Genomic DNA, 12245 nt, shown 5'->3' on the forward strand with positions numbered 1-12245 from the left:
GAAAGGAGACAGTTACAATAGTATAAAGTGTTTAGGGCAACCAGAAAGGAGACAGTTACAATAGTATAAGGTGTTTAGGGCAACCAGAAAGGAGACAGTTACAATAGTATAAGGTGTTTAGGGCAACCAGAAAGGAGACAGTTACAATAGTATAAAGTGTTTAGGGCAACCAGAAAGGAGACAGTTACAATAGTATAAGGTGTTTAGGGCAACCAGAAAGGAGACAGTTACAATAGTATAAGGTGTTTAGGGCAACCAGAAAGGAGACAGTTACAATAGTATAAGGTGTTTAGGGCAACCAGAAAGGAGACAGTTACAATAGTATAAGGTGTTTAGGGCAACCAGAAAGGAGACAGTTACAATAGTATAAGGTGTTTAGGGCAACCAGAAAGGAGACAGTTACAATAGTATAAGGTGTTTAGGGCAACCAGAAAGGAGACAGTTACAATAGTATAAGGTGTTTAGGGCAACCAGAAAGGAGACAGTTACAATAGTATAAGGTGTTTAGGGCAACCAGAAAGGAGACAGTTACAATAGTATAAGGTGTTTAGGGCAACTAGAAAGGAGACAGTTACAATAGTATAAGGTGTTTAGGGCAACCAGAAAGGAGACAGTTACAATAGTATATGGTGTTTAGGGCAACCAGAAAGGAGACAGTTACAATAGTATATGGTGTTTAGGGCAACCAGAAAGGAGACAGTTACAATAGTATAAGGTGTTTAGGGCAACCAGAAAGGAGACAGTTACAATAGTATATGGTGTTTAGGGCAACCAGAAAGGAGACAGTTACAATAGTATATGGTGTTTAGGGCAACCAGAAAGGAGACAGTTACAATAGTATATGGTGTTTAGGGCAACCAGAAAGGAGACAGTTACAATAGTATAAGGTGTTTAGGGCAACTAGAAAGGAGACAGTTACAATAGTATAAGGTGTTTAGGGCAACTAGAAAGGAGACAGTTACAATAGTATAAGGTGTTTAGGGCAACCAGAAAGGAGACAGTTACAATAGTATATGGTGTTTAGGGCAACTAGAAAGGAGACAGTTACAATAGTATATGGTGTTTAGGGCAACCAGAAAGGAGACAGTTACAATAGTATATGGTGTTTAGGGCAACCAGAAAGGAGACAGTTACAATAGTATAAGGTGTTTAGGGCAACCAGAAAGGAGACAGTTACAATAGTATAAGGTGTTTAGGGCAACCAGAAAGGAGACAGTTACAATAGTATAAGGTGTTTAGGGCAACCAGAAAGGAGACAGTTACAATAGTATAAGGTGTTTAGGGCAACCAGAAAGGAGACAGTTACAATAGTATATGGTGTTTAGGGCAACTAGAAAGGAGACAGTTACAATAGTATAAGGTGTTTAGGGCAACCAGAAAGGAGACAGTTACAATAGTATAAGGTGTTTAGGGCAACCAGAAAGGAGACAGTTACAATAGTATAAGGTGTTTAGGGCAACCAGAAAGGAGACAGTTACAATAGTATATGGTGTTTAGGGCAACTAGAAAGGAGACAGTTACAATAGTATAAGGTGTTTAGGGCAACTAGAAAGGAGACAGTTACAATAGTATAAGGTGTTTAGGGCAACTAGAAAGGAGACAGTTACAATAGTATATGGTGTTTAGGGCAACTAGAAAGGAGACAGTTACAATAGTATAAGGTGTTTAGGGCAACTAGAAAGGAGACAGTTACAATAGTATAAGGTGTTTAGGGCAACTAGAAAGGAGACAGTTACAATAGTATATGGTGTTTAGGGCAACTAGAAAGGAGACAGTTACAATAGTATAAGGTGTTTAGGGCAACTAGAAAGGAGACAGTTACAATAGTATAAGGTGTTTAGGGCAACTAGAAAGGAGACAGTTACAATAGTATATGGTGTTTAGGGCAACTAGAAAGGAGACAGTTACAATAGTATAAGGTGTTTAGGGCAACCAGAAAGGAGACAGTTACAATAGTATATGGTGTTTAGGGCAACTAGAAAGGAGACAGTTACAATAGTATAAGGTGTTTAGGGCAACTAGAAAGGAGACAGTTACAATAGTATAAGGTGTTTAGGGCAACCAGAAAGGAGACAGTTACAATAGTATAAGGTGTTTAGGGCAACCAGAAAGGAGACAGTTACAATAGTATAAGGTGTTTAGGGCAACCAGAAAGGAGACAGTTACAATAGTATAAGGTGTTTAGGGCAACTAGAAAGGAGACAGTTACAATAGTATAAGGTGTTTAGGGCAACTAGAAAGGAGACAGTTACAATAGTATAAGGTGTTTAGGGCAACCAGAAAGGAGACAGTTACAATAGTATAAGGTGTTTAGGGCAACCAGAAAGGAGACAGTTACAATAGTATAAGGTGTTTAGGGCAACCAGAAAGGAGACAGTTACAATAGTATAAGGTGTTTAGGGCAACCAGAAAGGAGACAGTTACAATAGTATATGGTGTTTAGGGCAACCAGAAAGGAGACAGTTACAATAGTATAAGGTGTTTAGGGCAACCAGAAAGGAGACAGTTACAATAGTATAAGGTGTTTAGGGCAACCAGAAAGGAGACAGTTACAATAGTATAAGGTGTTTAGGGCAACCAGAAAGGAGACAGTTACAATAGTATAAGGTGTTTAGGGCAACCAGAAAGGAGACAGTTACAATAGTATATGGTGTTTAGGGCAACTAGAAAGGAGACAGTTACAATAGTATAAGGTGTTTAGGGCAACCAGAAAGGAGACAGTTACAATAGTATATGGTGTTTAGGGCAACTAGAAAGGAGACAGTTACAATAGTATATGGTGTTTAGGGCAACTAGAAAGGAGACAGTTACAATAGTATATGGTGTTTAGGGCAACTAGAAAGGAGACAGTTACAATAGTATATGGTGTTTAGGGCAACTAGAAAGGAGACAGTTACAATAGTATATGGTGTTTAGGGCAACTAGAAAGGAGACAGTTACAATAGTATATGGTGTTTAGGGCAACTAGAAAGGAGACAGTTACAATAGTATAAGGTGTTTAGGGCAACTAGAAAGGAGACAGTTACAATAGTATAAGGTGTTTAGGGCAACTAGAAAGGAGACAGTTACAATAGTATAAGGTGTTTAGGGCAACTAGAAAGGAGACAGTTACAATAGTATAAGGTGTTTAGGGCAACTAGAAAGGAGACAGTTACAATAGTATATGGTGTTTAGGGCAACTAGAAAGGAGACAGTTACAATAGTATATGGTGTTTAGGGCAACTAGAAAGGAGACAGTTACAATAGTATAAGGTGTTTAGGGCAACTAGAAAGGAGACAGTTACAATAGTATAAGCAAGACAGAATAAATTCACCAGAGACATGGGTTTGAGTAGCTTGTGGAGAGAGGAAGTGACAAATAGAGCTGATCTGCCTGAGTTGAATGTATGCAGCTTTGCAAACATTCTGCACACGTTCAGACATATTGAAATTAGACTCAAGTGTTACTCCAAGGTTTCTGACACCAGAAGCTAAAATTATATCAGCATTTCTGACATGCATAGAAGGAGGGAGAGATTGATTTAGCAGATAGTCTGGGTGATGATACTAGTATTGCTTCTGTTTTACTATTATTTAACTGAGTTTATTAGATGTTATCCACTTCTTGATGTCATCAGTAACACAGTTTTGCACAGATTCAATAGTTGGATTAATTTGATCGATCTTAGCTTCCTTGTATAATTGGTTGTCATCTTCAAAAGCATGGTGTGGATTTAATTAATGTTTTCTAACAAGGTTGAAAAGAGGGTCAGCGTACAAAACAAATAGAATAGGGTTGAGGACTGAGCCTTGTGGGACACCAAAAGAGAGAGATGATGAAGTAGATCACATTACATTGACAGTTATTGTTTGAGTTCTGACTGCTGCTGATAAATTTAAGAGAGTGAGAACGGTAATTTTGCCAGAGTCCAAGGAAGTCAGAATGTCATCTACTATTTTCAGGTGAGCAGTTTCAGTACTATGGTGTGGTTTGTATGCAGACTGAAGAGGGTTCAAGAGATTGTGTGAAGTGAGGTGGTCATTTAATTGTGAGAGAATTATTCTTTCAAGTACTTATAGAAAGAAATGAAAGGTTAGAGTCAGAACGAATATAAGTGATGTTTTTTTCAGGAGTGGTTTAACGAGAGCAGTTTTGAAGATAGAGGGGAATGTACCAGATGAAAGGAAATTGATAACTTGTGTGATATATGGTAACAAGGTGTCTAAACATTCTATTAACAAATCTGTTGGCATGGCATCAAGATCGCATGTTTTTGAAGGAAAACTTAGAATAGTATTCTTTACAATCTCATCAGGGGTGAACAAATCCACTGGTCCTGGGTCCGGGACTAGCGATTTTTTTGGGCGGACCACACAAATTTTACCTTGTCTGGTCCGTCGGACCAGTACCTTACTACTAATAACTATGTTAAAAAATCGTCTGAATATTCAGATTCATAGGTAAGATATTATGTTTCACATTAGCAGGACCTGGGACCACTAATTCTTTCAGCAGGACCCCTGGATTTTCTAAGGCACTGGTCCGGGGACCATCAGTTCACAAAATGATTTGTTCACCCCTGCTCATCATATCATGAACAGGTTTAAATTACTGTGAGGCATACCCTGAAAGCAATGTTCAGTGCACATGGGTTGGAGATGTTTTGACAATCAAGGTTGGCTCTAATGGATTTGACTTTTTCATCAAAGAAATCCAGGAAACATTGTGGCAGTTCTATGGCAGGGAATAATGTTGGTGTGGGGGAAGACTTTTTACATCCAAGTATTTACCTATGTGTAATACTGAACAATTGCTTAGATGTATGGCTCTCCCAAACTATTTTACAAAAGTAATTGGTTTTCACTGAATGAACAACTTTTGTAACAGCTTTCTTTGCATGGTTATAATGCATAATTTATCTGTTTGTGAATTATCAGTCCAGTTTCAACCACTGTCCCTCTGCCCACAGACGCCGTTATTTATCTGCCTTGAATTTGTCCCGAACAGTTTTAACCAAGAGGCATTCTTTCATTTAGAAACTTTATGTCGTGTTGATGGAGCATGTTTGTCCATGACAGTTCGGAGATGGAAGTGAAGGGCTTGTGCTATAGGTACTTTGATTTTTGCGAAGCTGTTGTGAAGGTCTTCCTTCAGGGCGGCACGATCTGTGTCACGAATGTTACGTGCCATCTGATGGACGTGGTACTGTAACATTCAAATGGCTGGTGATGCAAATATGATCTGTGTATCAACCAGTCTAGAATGTGACCTTTATTATGGTTGGATTGGGAAACTGTTTGAGTTAGGGGCAGCCAGCGCACACCTGGTCTAAAACATTGGGAGATGATTTAGGGGCAGCCAGCAAGGCGCACACCTGGTCTAAAACATTGGGAGATGATTTAGGGGCAGCCAGCAAGGTGCACACCTGGTCTAAAACATTGGGAGATGATTTAGGGGCAGCCAGCAAGGCGAGTCTGTGTCTTTGACGTTAGTACCAGTGTGGTATATGTAATGAGTCTGTGTCTTTGACGTTAGTACCAGTGTGGTATACGTAATAAGTCTATGTCTCAGCACTCGCTCACACAGGATGTAATATTTGTAATACCTAGTCATAACTTTATCCACTGTTTTCCTTACCAATTATTGCACTTGATCTAACAGCCTCTAAATCTTTAAGAAATGCTCTAGCATGTCCCCTGTATGCGTTTGGTGAATATATACATTCAGTAGAAAAATAATCCAGCTTTTTAAAGTATGCATACCTGAGAAAATAAAATAAACATATTGTATAAAGGTTAGTTTTCAATACACTCAAAACTGTAATTAGTAACGTACTTTTGTTTTGCCATCCTGTGACTTTTGACCTCGCTGACCTATACCCGTATTCCAAATACACAGTGTTGTGATATACTGCATGATAAAAATAGTCCCAATGACATTGTAGCACAACTGTACAGGTTTTTAAAAGTGTTTACCCACATGCTGATCCATGCTAGGTATAGGTGTTCATTTGCTGAATAACTATCCAAATGCCTATCCAACCCTACTGTTGTCTTTGCAATATACATGATCATTTGACAACTGCCATGAGTATGGTCATGCTGCTAGACATATCTGCATACATTTTTTGAATGTTCGTTCACTTGTCTATGAATCCCTGATGTTATCATTGCAATATACGTGATCATTTGGCTGTTGCTATGGGTGTGGTCATGTTGCTAGCATATTTGCATACATTTTTTGAATGCTTATTCACCTGTCTATAATCCCTGTTGTCATCTTTGCAATATATGTAATCATTTGGTTGTTGCTGTCGATGTGGTCTTGTTGCTAGGCACATTTGCATACACTTTCTGAATGTTTGTTCACTTGTCTAAGAATCCCTGTTTTTATCTTTGTGAAATACACCAGCTTAGCTGTTGCTATGGACGTGGTCATGGTTGCTAAGGCCAATTGTGTCAAAATATTTTGAACAAAATCTGCAGAATAACACTTCTAGAAACATCTCACCAGGTTTCAGTCTTATTGACCAAGTACTTTTTGGAGATATAAATTTTTTATCAAAATTCACATTTTTACACCAATTTGCATATCACTGATGAGATCATTATATGGTTAACATTTTTCATCTATAAACCCCCAGATGCATCCCCATTAAATTTCAGCCCAATCTGCTCAGTAGTTTTGGAATTAAAAAGATTTTTGAACCAAAAGAAACATTTGTAGCCCTAATTTGCATAATACTGATGGAATCATCATGTCATGAACAAATCTTAATTTACACACCCCTAAGAACATTCCCACCAAATCTCAGACCAATCGGCCCAGTAGTTTTTGAGTTTAAGGTGTGTTTTTTGTTTTTACAAAAAATACCATTTTTGACGCAAATCACATACCTGCGATGCGATCATTTTGCTTTGAACAATTTCCCAACGAGACACCAAAAGTAATCTCCCCACCAAATACCAAGGCAATCAGTCTGGGATTTGTTGAGTTTAAGTTGTCCACTCACACAAACACATAGACAGACAGACAGACAGACAGACAGACAGACACCGCACCATGCCTATCGCACTGCTGAACCTAAAAAAGGACAAAATGTAAATATTCTGACAAAAGTCAAAACAATAGCTAGTTGGCTGTGCTAAAAAATTGAAGGAATAAAACTCATCAGCCATCAAAGTAATAGAAGATTAAGTTGTTATACTTACATCACAATTTCTTTTTCATAGGTATACTTAAAAGGTTTACATCTTGGAAGGTAACCTTCATTTCCCTGGGGTTAAAAGAAAACAGACTGAGTGAGTGGGTGAGTGAGTGAGTGAGTGAATGAGTGAATGAGTGAGTGAGTGAGTGAGTGAGTGAGTGAGTGAGTGAGTGAGTGAGTGAGTGAGTGAGTGGGTGGGTGGGTGGGTTTGTGGATGAGTGGGTTAGTGAGGGAGTGAGTCAGTGGGTGAGTGGGTGGGTGGGTGAGTGAGTGAGTGAGTGAGTAAGTGAATGAATGAATGAGTGACTGGGTGAGTGGGTAGGTGGGCGGGTGGATGAGTGAGTAAGCAAGCAAGTGAGCAAGCAAGTCAGTCAGTCAGTCAGTTACTCAGTTGGTTAGTCTGTTATTTTCCTTTGTTTAGCCAAGGAAAATATCGGTGAACTATGAAGCCTTGTCACAACAAGTGGAGAGATGAGTTGTGACAAAAGCCTTATAGTCAAGTATCATCATTTTTTAGCATTATTGTTACATGCCGGATAAAAGCACCAAATTTGGTATGAGTGTTCCTAAGATACTACTTATTGATTTTACCAAAGGAGTCCTCTTGAACATTTACATAACTTTGCATAAATCAGTGAAATTAGAAATAACCAGCAACACCTTTGAGAAATTCTGTGTTTCTCATAAATAAGGCACCAAATTTGATATTCACATTCTTTGGAACCTACTTTTGCATAAATCAGTGATTTTCAAAATGGCTACAATCAACCTGGAACAATTCTATGTTTAATAAATAACTTACTCAAAGACACCAAATTTGGAATGGGTGTTCCATAGGCCTTTAAGAGCCTGTTTGAAACCTAGCATAAATTTGCATACATTTGCATATAAAATGAGAAAAAATAAGATGGTCACTATCCAATACATATTTCTATGAAATAACTTAATTTGCAAAAATTCACACTGAATTGAGAGCACAAAATGTTTCTTTTGATGTATTTTTAAATATTGCTATTTTGCTAGACAACATGTTTGTGAAACACATTCTGGTTTTAACACTTTTAAAAAGTGTTTGCAAACACCTTAAAATGACCTTTTTTTCAGTCAGTTCCCATTGGATTTACTTCGTGAGTTTTCGGGTACCTCTGGTCCCACCAAGACCATGCCATTTTGTAACATCATACAGAGAACTCATTTGCATTCAGGCTATCACAAGCGTAGTCAACAGGTGAATAAAACTCAACAACATTGTGAAAATAATGCAAAGCTGATGGTTGTAATAAACATCAGTAAAAAAATAGCACCAATGGCGTTGTATCACAACTGTACAGTTTTTAAAAATGTTTACTCACATGCTGATCCATGGTATAGGTATAGGTGTTCATTTGCTGAATGATTATCCAATTGCCTATCCAACCCTGTTGTTATCTTTGCAATATACATATTTAATTATTTGGCTGTTGCTATGGGCATGGTCTTGTTGCTAGGTGTATTTGCATACATTTTTGAATGTTTGTTCACTTGTCTATGAATCCCTGTTATCTTTGCAATATACGTGATCATTTGGTTGTTGCTATGGGTCTGGTCTTGTTGCTATCAATATTTACCTATTCATTTTGAATGTTTGTTACAAGAATCCCTGTTATCTTTGTGTGAAATACACTAGTTTGGCTGTTGCTATGGGCGTTGTCATGGTTGATAGGGATATTTGCATACATTATTTGAATGTTTACTCACTTGCCTACCAGATGATGTTATTTGACCAAAATATACTGCCATTTGGTTGTTGCTAAGGGCATGGTCACAGTTGCTAGTGCCAATTGTGTCAAAATGTTTTGAAGAAAATCTGCAGAATAACACTTCTAGCAACATCTCACCAAGTTTCAGTCTCATTGACCAAGTACTTTTTGAGATATGTTTCTAACCAAAATTCACATGTTTACACCTAATTTGCATATTACTGATGAGATCATTATATGCTTAATATTTCTTCATCTATACTCCCCAAGATGCATTCCCATTAAATTTTAGCCCAATCTGCTCAGTAGTTCTGGAAATTAAAGATTTTTGACCAAAAAGACACACTTTTAGCCCTCATTTGCATATCACTGATGGGACCACCGTATCATGAACAATTCTTAAACTAAACACCCCTATGAACCCTCCCACCAAATTTAAGTCATATCTGCTCTGTAGTTTTGGAATGACAGATTTTTGACCAAAATGGCACAATTTTAGCCCTAATTTGCATATCACTGATGAGATTATCATATTAAGAATACATGTTAATCTAAACACCCCTTAGAACATTCAAACCACATCTGAGCTGCATCTGCTCAGTAGTTTTGGAATTAAAGATTTTTTATCAAAATTGCACATTTTATATCTAATTTGCATATTACTGCTGAGTAGTTTTTATGACCAAAAAGCACATTTTATTGACCCAAATCACATAGTGGTGGTAAGATCATGTTGATTTGAACAATTTCCCAACTAGGCACCCAAGGTAATATACCCATCAAATATCATGGCAATCGGTCCAATGGTTTTTGACTTTAAGTTGTTCACATGACACACACACACACACACACACACACGCACACGCACACGCACATGCACACGCACACGGACACGGACACGCACACACACACACACACACACACACACACACACACACTTTACCATGCCTATAGCATTACTGAACTTTATCAGTTCAGTTGTGCTAATGAAAATGGCTAGACTCGATATACATAAACACTTGTAATTTAGGAGTGTTTCACAGTTAACGACTTCTTTATCTGATTCTTTTATCATTTGCCGACAGGAACACTGACATACCATCATGTCATTTACTGACAAGAACACTGACATACCATCATGATGTCATTTACTGACAAGAACACTGACATACCATCATGATGTCATTTACTGACAAGAACACTGACATACCATCATGATGTCATTTACTGACAGGAACACTGACATACCATCATGTCATTTACTGACAAGAACACTGACATACCATCATGATGTCATTTACTGACAGGAACACTGACATACCATCATGATGTCATTTACTGACAAGAACACTGACATACCATCATGATGTCATTTACTGACAAGAACACTGACATACCATCATGATGTCATTTGCTGACAAGAACACTGACATACCATCATGATGTCATTTACTGACAAGAACACTGACATACCATCATGATGTCATTTACTGACAGCAACACTGACATACCATCATGATGTCATTTACTGACAAGAACACTGACATACCATCATGATGTCATTTGCTGACAGGAACACTGACATACCATCATGATGTCATTTACTGACAAGAACACTGACATACCATCATGATGTCATTTACTGACAGGAACACTGACATACCATCATGATGTCATTTACTGACAAGAACACTGACATACCATCATGATGTCATTTGCTGACAAGAACACTGACATACCATCATGATGTCATTTACTGACAAGAACACTGACATACCATCATGATGTCATTTACTGACAAGAACACTGACATACCATCATGATGTCATTTACTGACAGGAACACTGACATACCATCATGATGTCATTTACTAACAGAAACACTGACATACCATCATGATGGCATATTTTAGCCCAATCACTCATGTCACCGCTTAGCGGCTCATTTAACAACAAAGTAAACATTTTTCATCTCAAAATAAAATATACTAGTATTTCTTAGAATACCCATGGAAATCTTCAAGAAGGCATATCACAACATGCAAAGCCACAATAATTTTGTCTCATAATACACTAATCGATTAGATTTGCTCCGGTACCACTCAAAATGCTGAGGTTACTTGCTAAATTTTGACGAAAATGCCGTAATAAAAGAAGATTTATTATCAGCAATAAAGTTGTAAAAGAATTATGAAATTTCGTGAGTCTTGGGTTTTCATTTAAAGACTTTACTGATTCTTCTAAAAAAAACTTGTATGGTTTCCTATGTAATGGGCACATCATACAACAAGCCTAGTTAATATTCAATAGAAGAAATTTGTAACAAATCATGGTATCCGAAGTATACAGTTTAGGAAACCAACAAATCAAATATCGCGATTTGTTCATAATATTCTATATGATTGGACAATATTTATGTCAGCAATCAAGGTTGTGACCCCAATGCATGGTTATGAGTGAAAGCCTGCAACTAGAATGGAGCCACGTTCACTCTGATTTCTGTTTGTTTTGAAGTTAGAGACATTATTTCTGTATGACTTTAAGAATCTTGCAATATATCTAAATGATAAATGTGGATTATATCATATGGATAAATTAAACCCGAGTGTGGTCTCCCATCAGCTGGCTATACGTACACTACTTCAGAGTGTGGTCTCCCAGCTGGCTATACGTACACTACTTCAGAGTGTGGTCTTCCAGCTGGCTATACGTACACTACTTCAGAGTGTGGTCTTCCAGCTGGCTATACGTACACTACTTCAGAGTGTGGTCTCCCAGCTGGCTATACGTACACTACTTCAGAGTGTGGTCTCCCAGCTGGCTATATGTACACTACTTCAGAGTGTGGTCTCCCAGCTGGCTATACGTACACTACTTCAGAGTGTGGTCTCCCAGCTGGCTATACGTACACTACTTCAGAGTGTGGTCTCCCAGCTGGCTATACGTACACTACTTCAGAGTGTGGTCTCCCAGCTGGCTATACATACACTACTTCAGAGTGTGGTCTCCCAGCTGGCTATACGTACACTACTTCAGCTTGCCGTGGCTGTGCTGACTACCCATGAAACAAAACTACTGCTCTGACAACACTACCAACCTACCAATAATTAAATACCCTAATAATCACCTGTACACTGTGATAAAAACATGCAAATAATTCAAGTCCCCAACAAGTTGATGAGACATACCTCTGTTCAGTCCAAATGTTTCTGAGGTTTTACATTGGTCTCAGACTTGGACTCTGTTAAGTCTAGAGTATCGTGCCCTAGACAGCCCTGGCTGAAAATAACAGATGTAAACAAGTCATTGAGAATGACATA

The 12245-nt window shown here is 38.0% G+C and overlaps 1 protein-coding gene across 1 annotated transcript in view; it reads right to left on the reverse strand.

Moving 5' to 3' along the window:
- The window catches only part of LOC144432758 (cytoplasmic tRNA 2-thiolation protein 1-like), a 93080-nt gene that overhangs the window by 6828 nt on the left and 74007 nt on the right, over positions 1 to 12245 (reverse strand). Inside the window, exons 8-9 of the mRNA XM_078121033.1 lie at positions 7192 to 7256; positions 5618 to 5742 (exon numbers count right to left, since the gene is read on the reverse strand). Coding sequence (XP_077977159.1) covers positions 5618 to 5742; positions 7192 to 7256 — 190 coding nt within the window. The remainder of the gene's footprint in view (positions 1 to 5617; positions 5743 to 7191; positions 7257 to 12245) is intronic.

The sequence above is a fragment of the Glandiceps talaboti genome, chromosome 3 (genome assembly GCF_964340395.1).
Source record: "Glandiceps talaboti chromosome 3, keGlaTala1.1, whole genome shotgun sequence".
NCBI classification, from domain to species: Eukaryota; Metazoa; Hemichordata; class Enteropneusta; family Spengelidae; genus Glandiceps; species Glandiceps talaboti.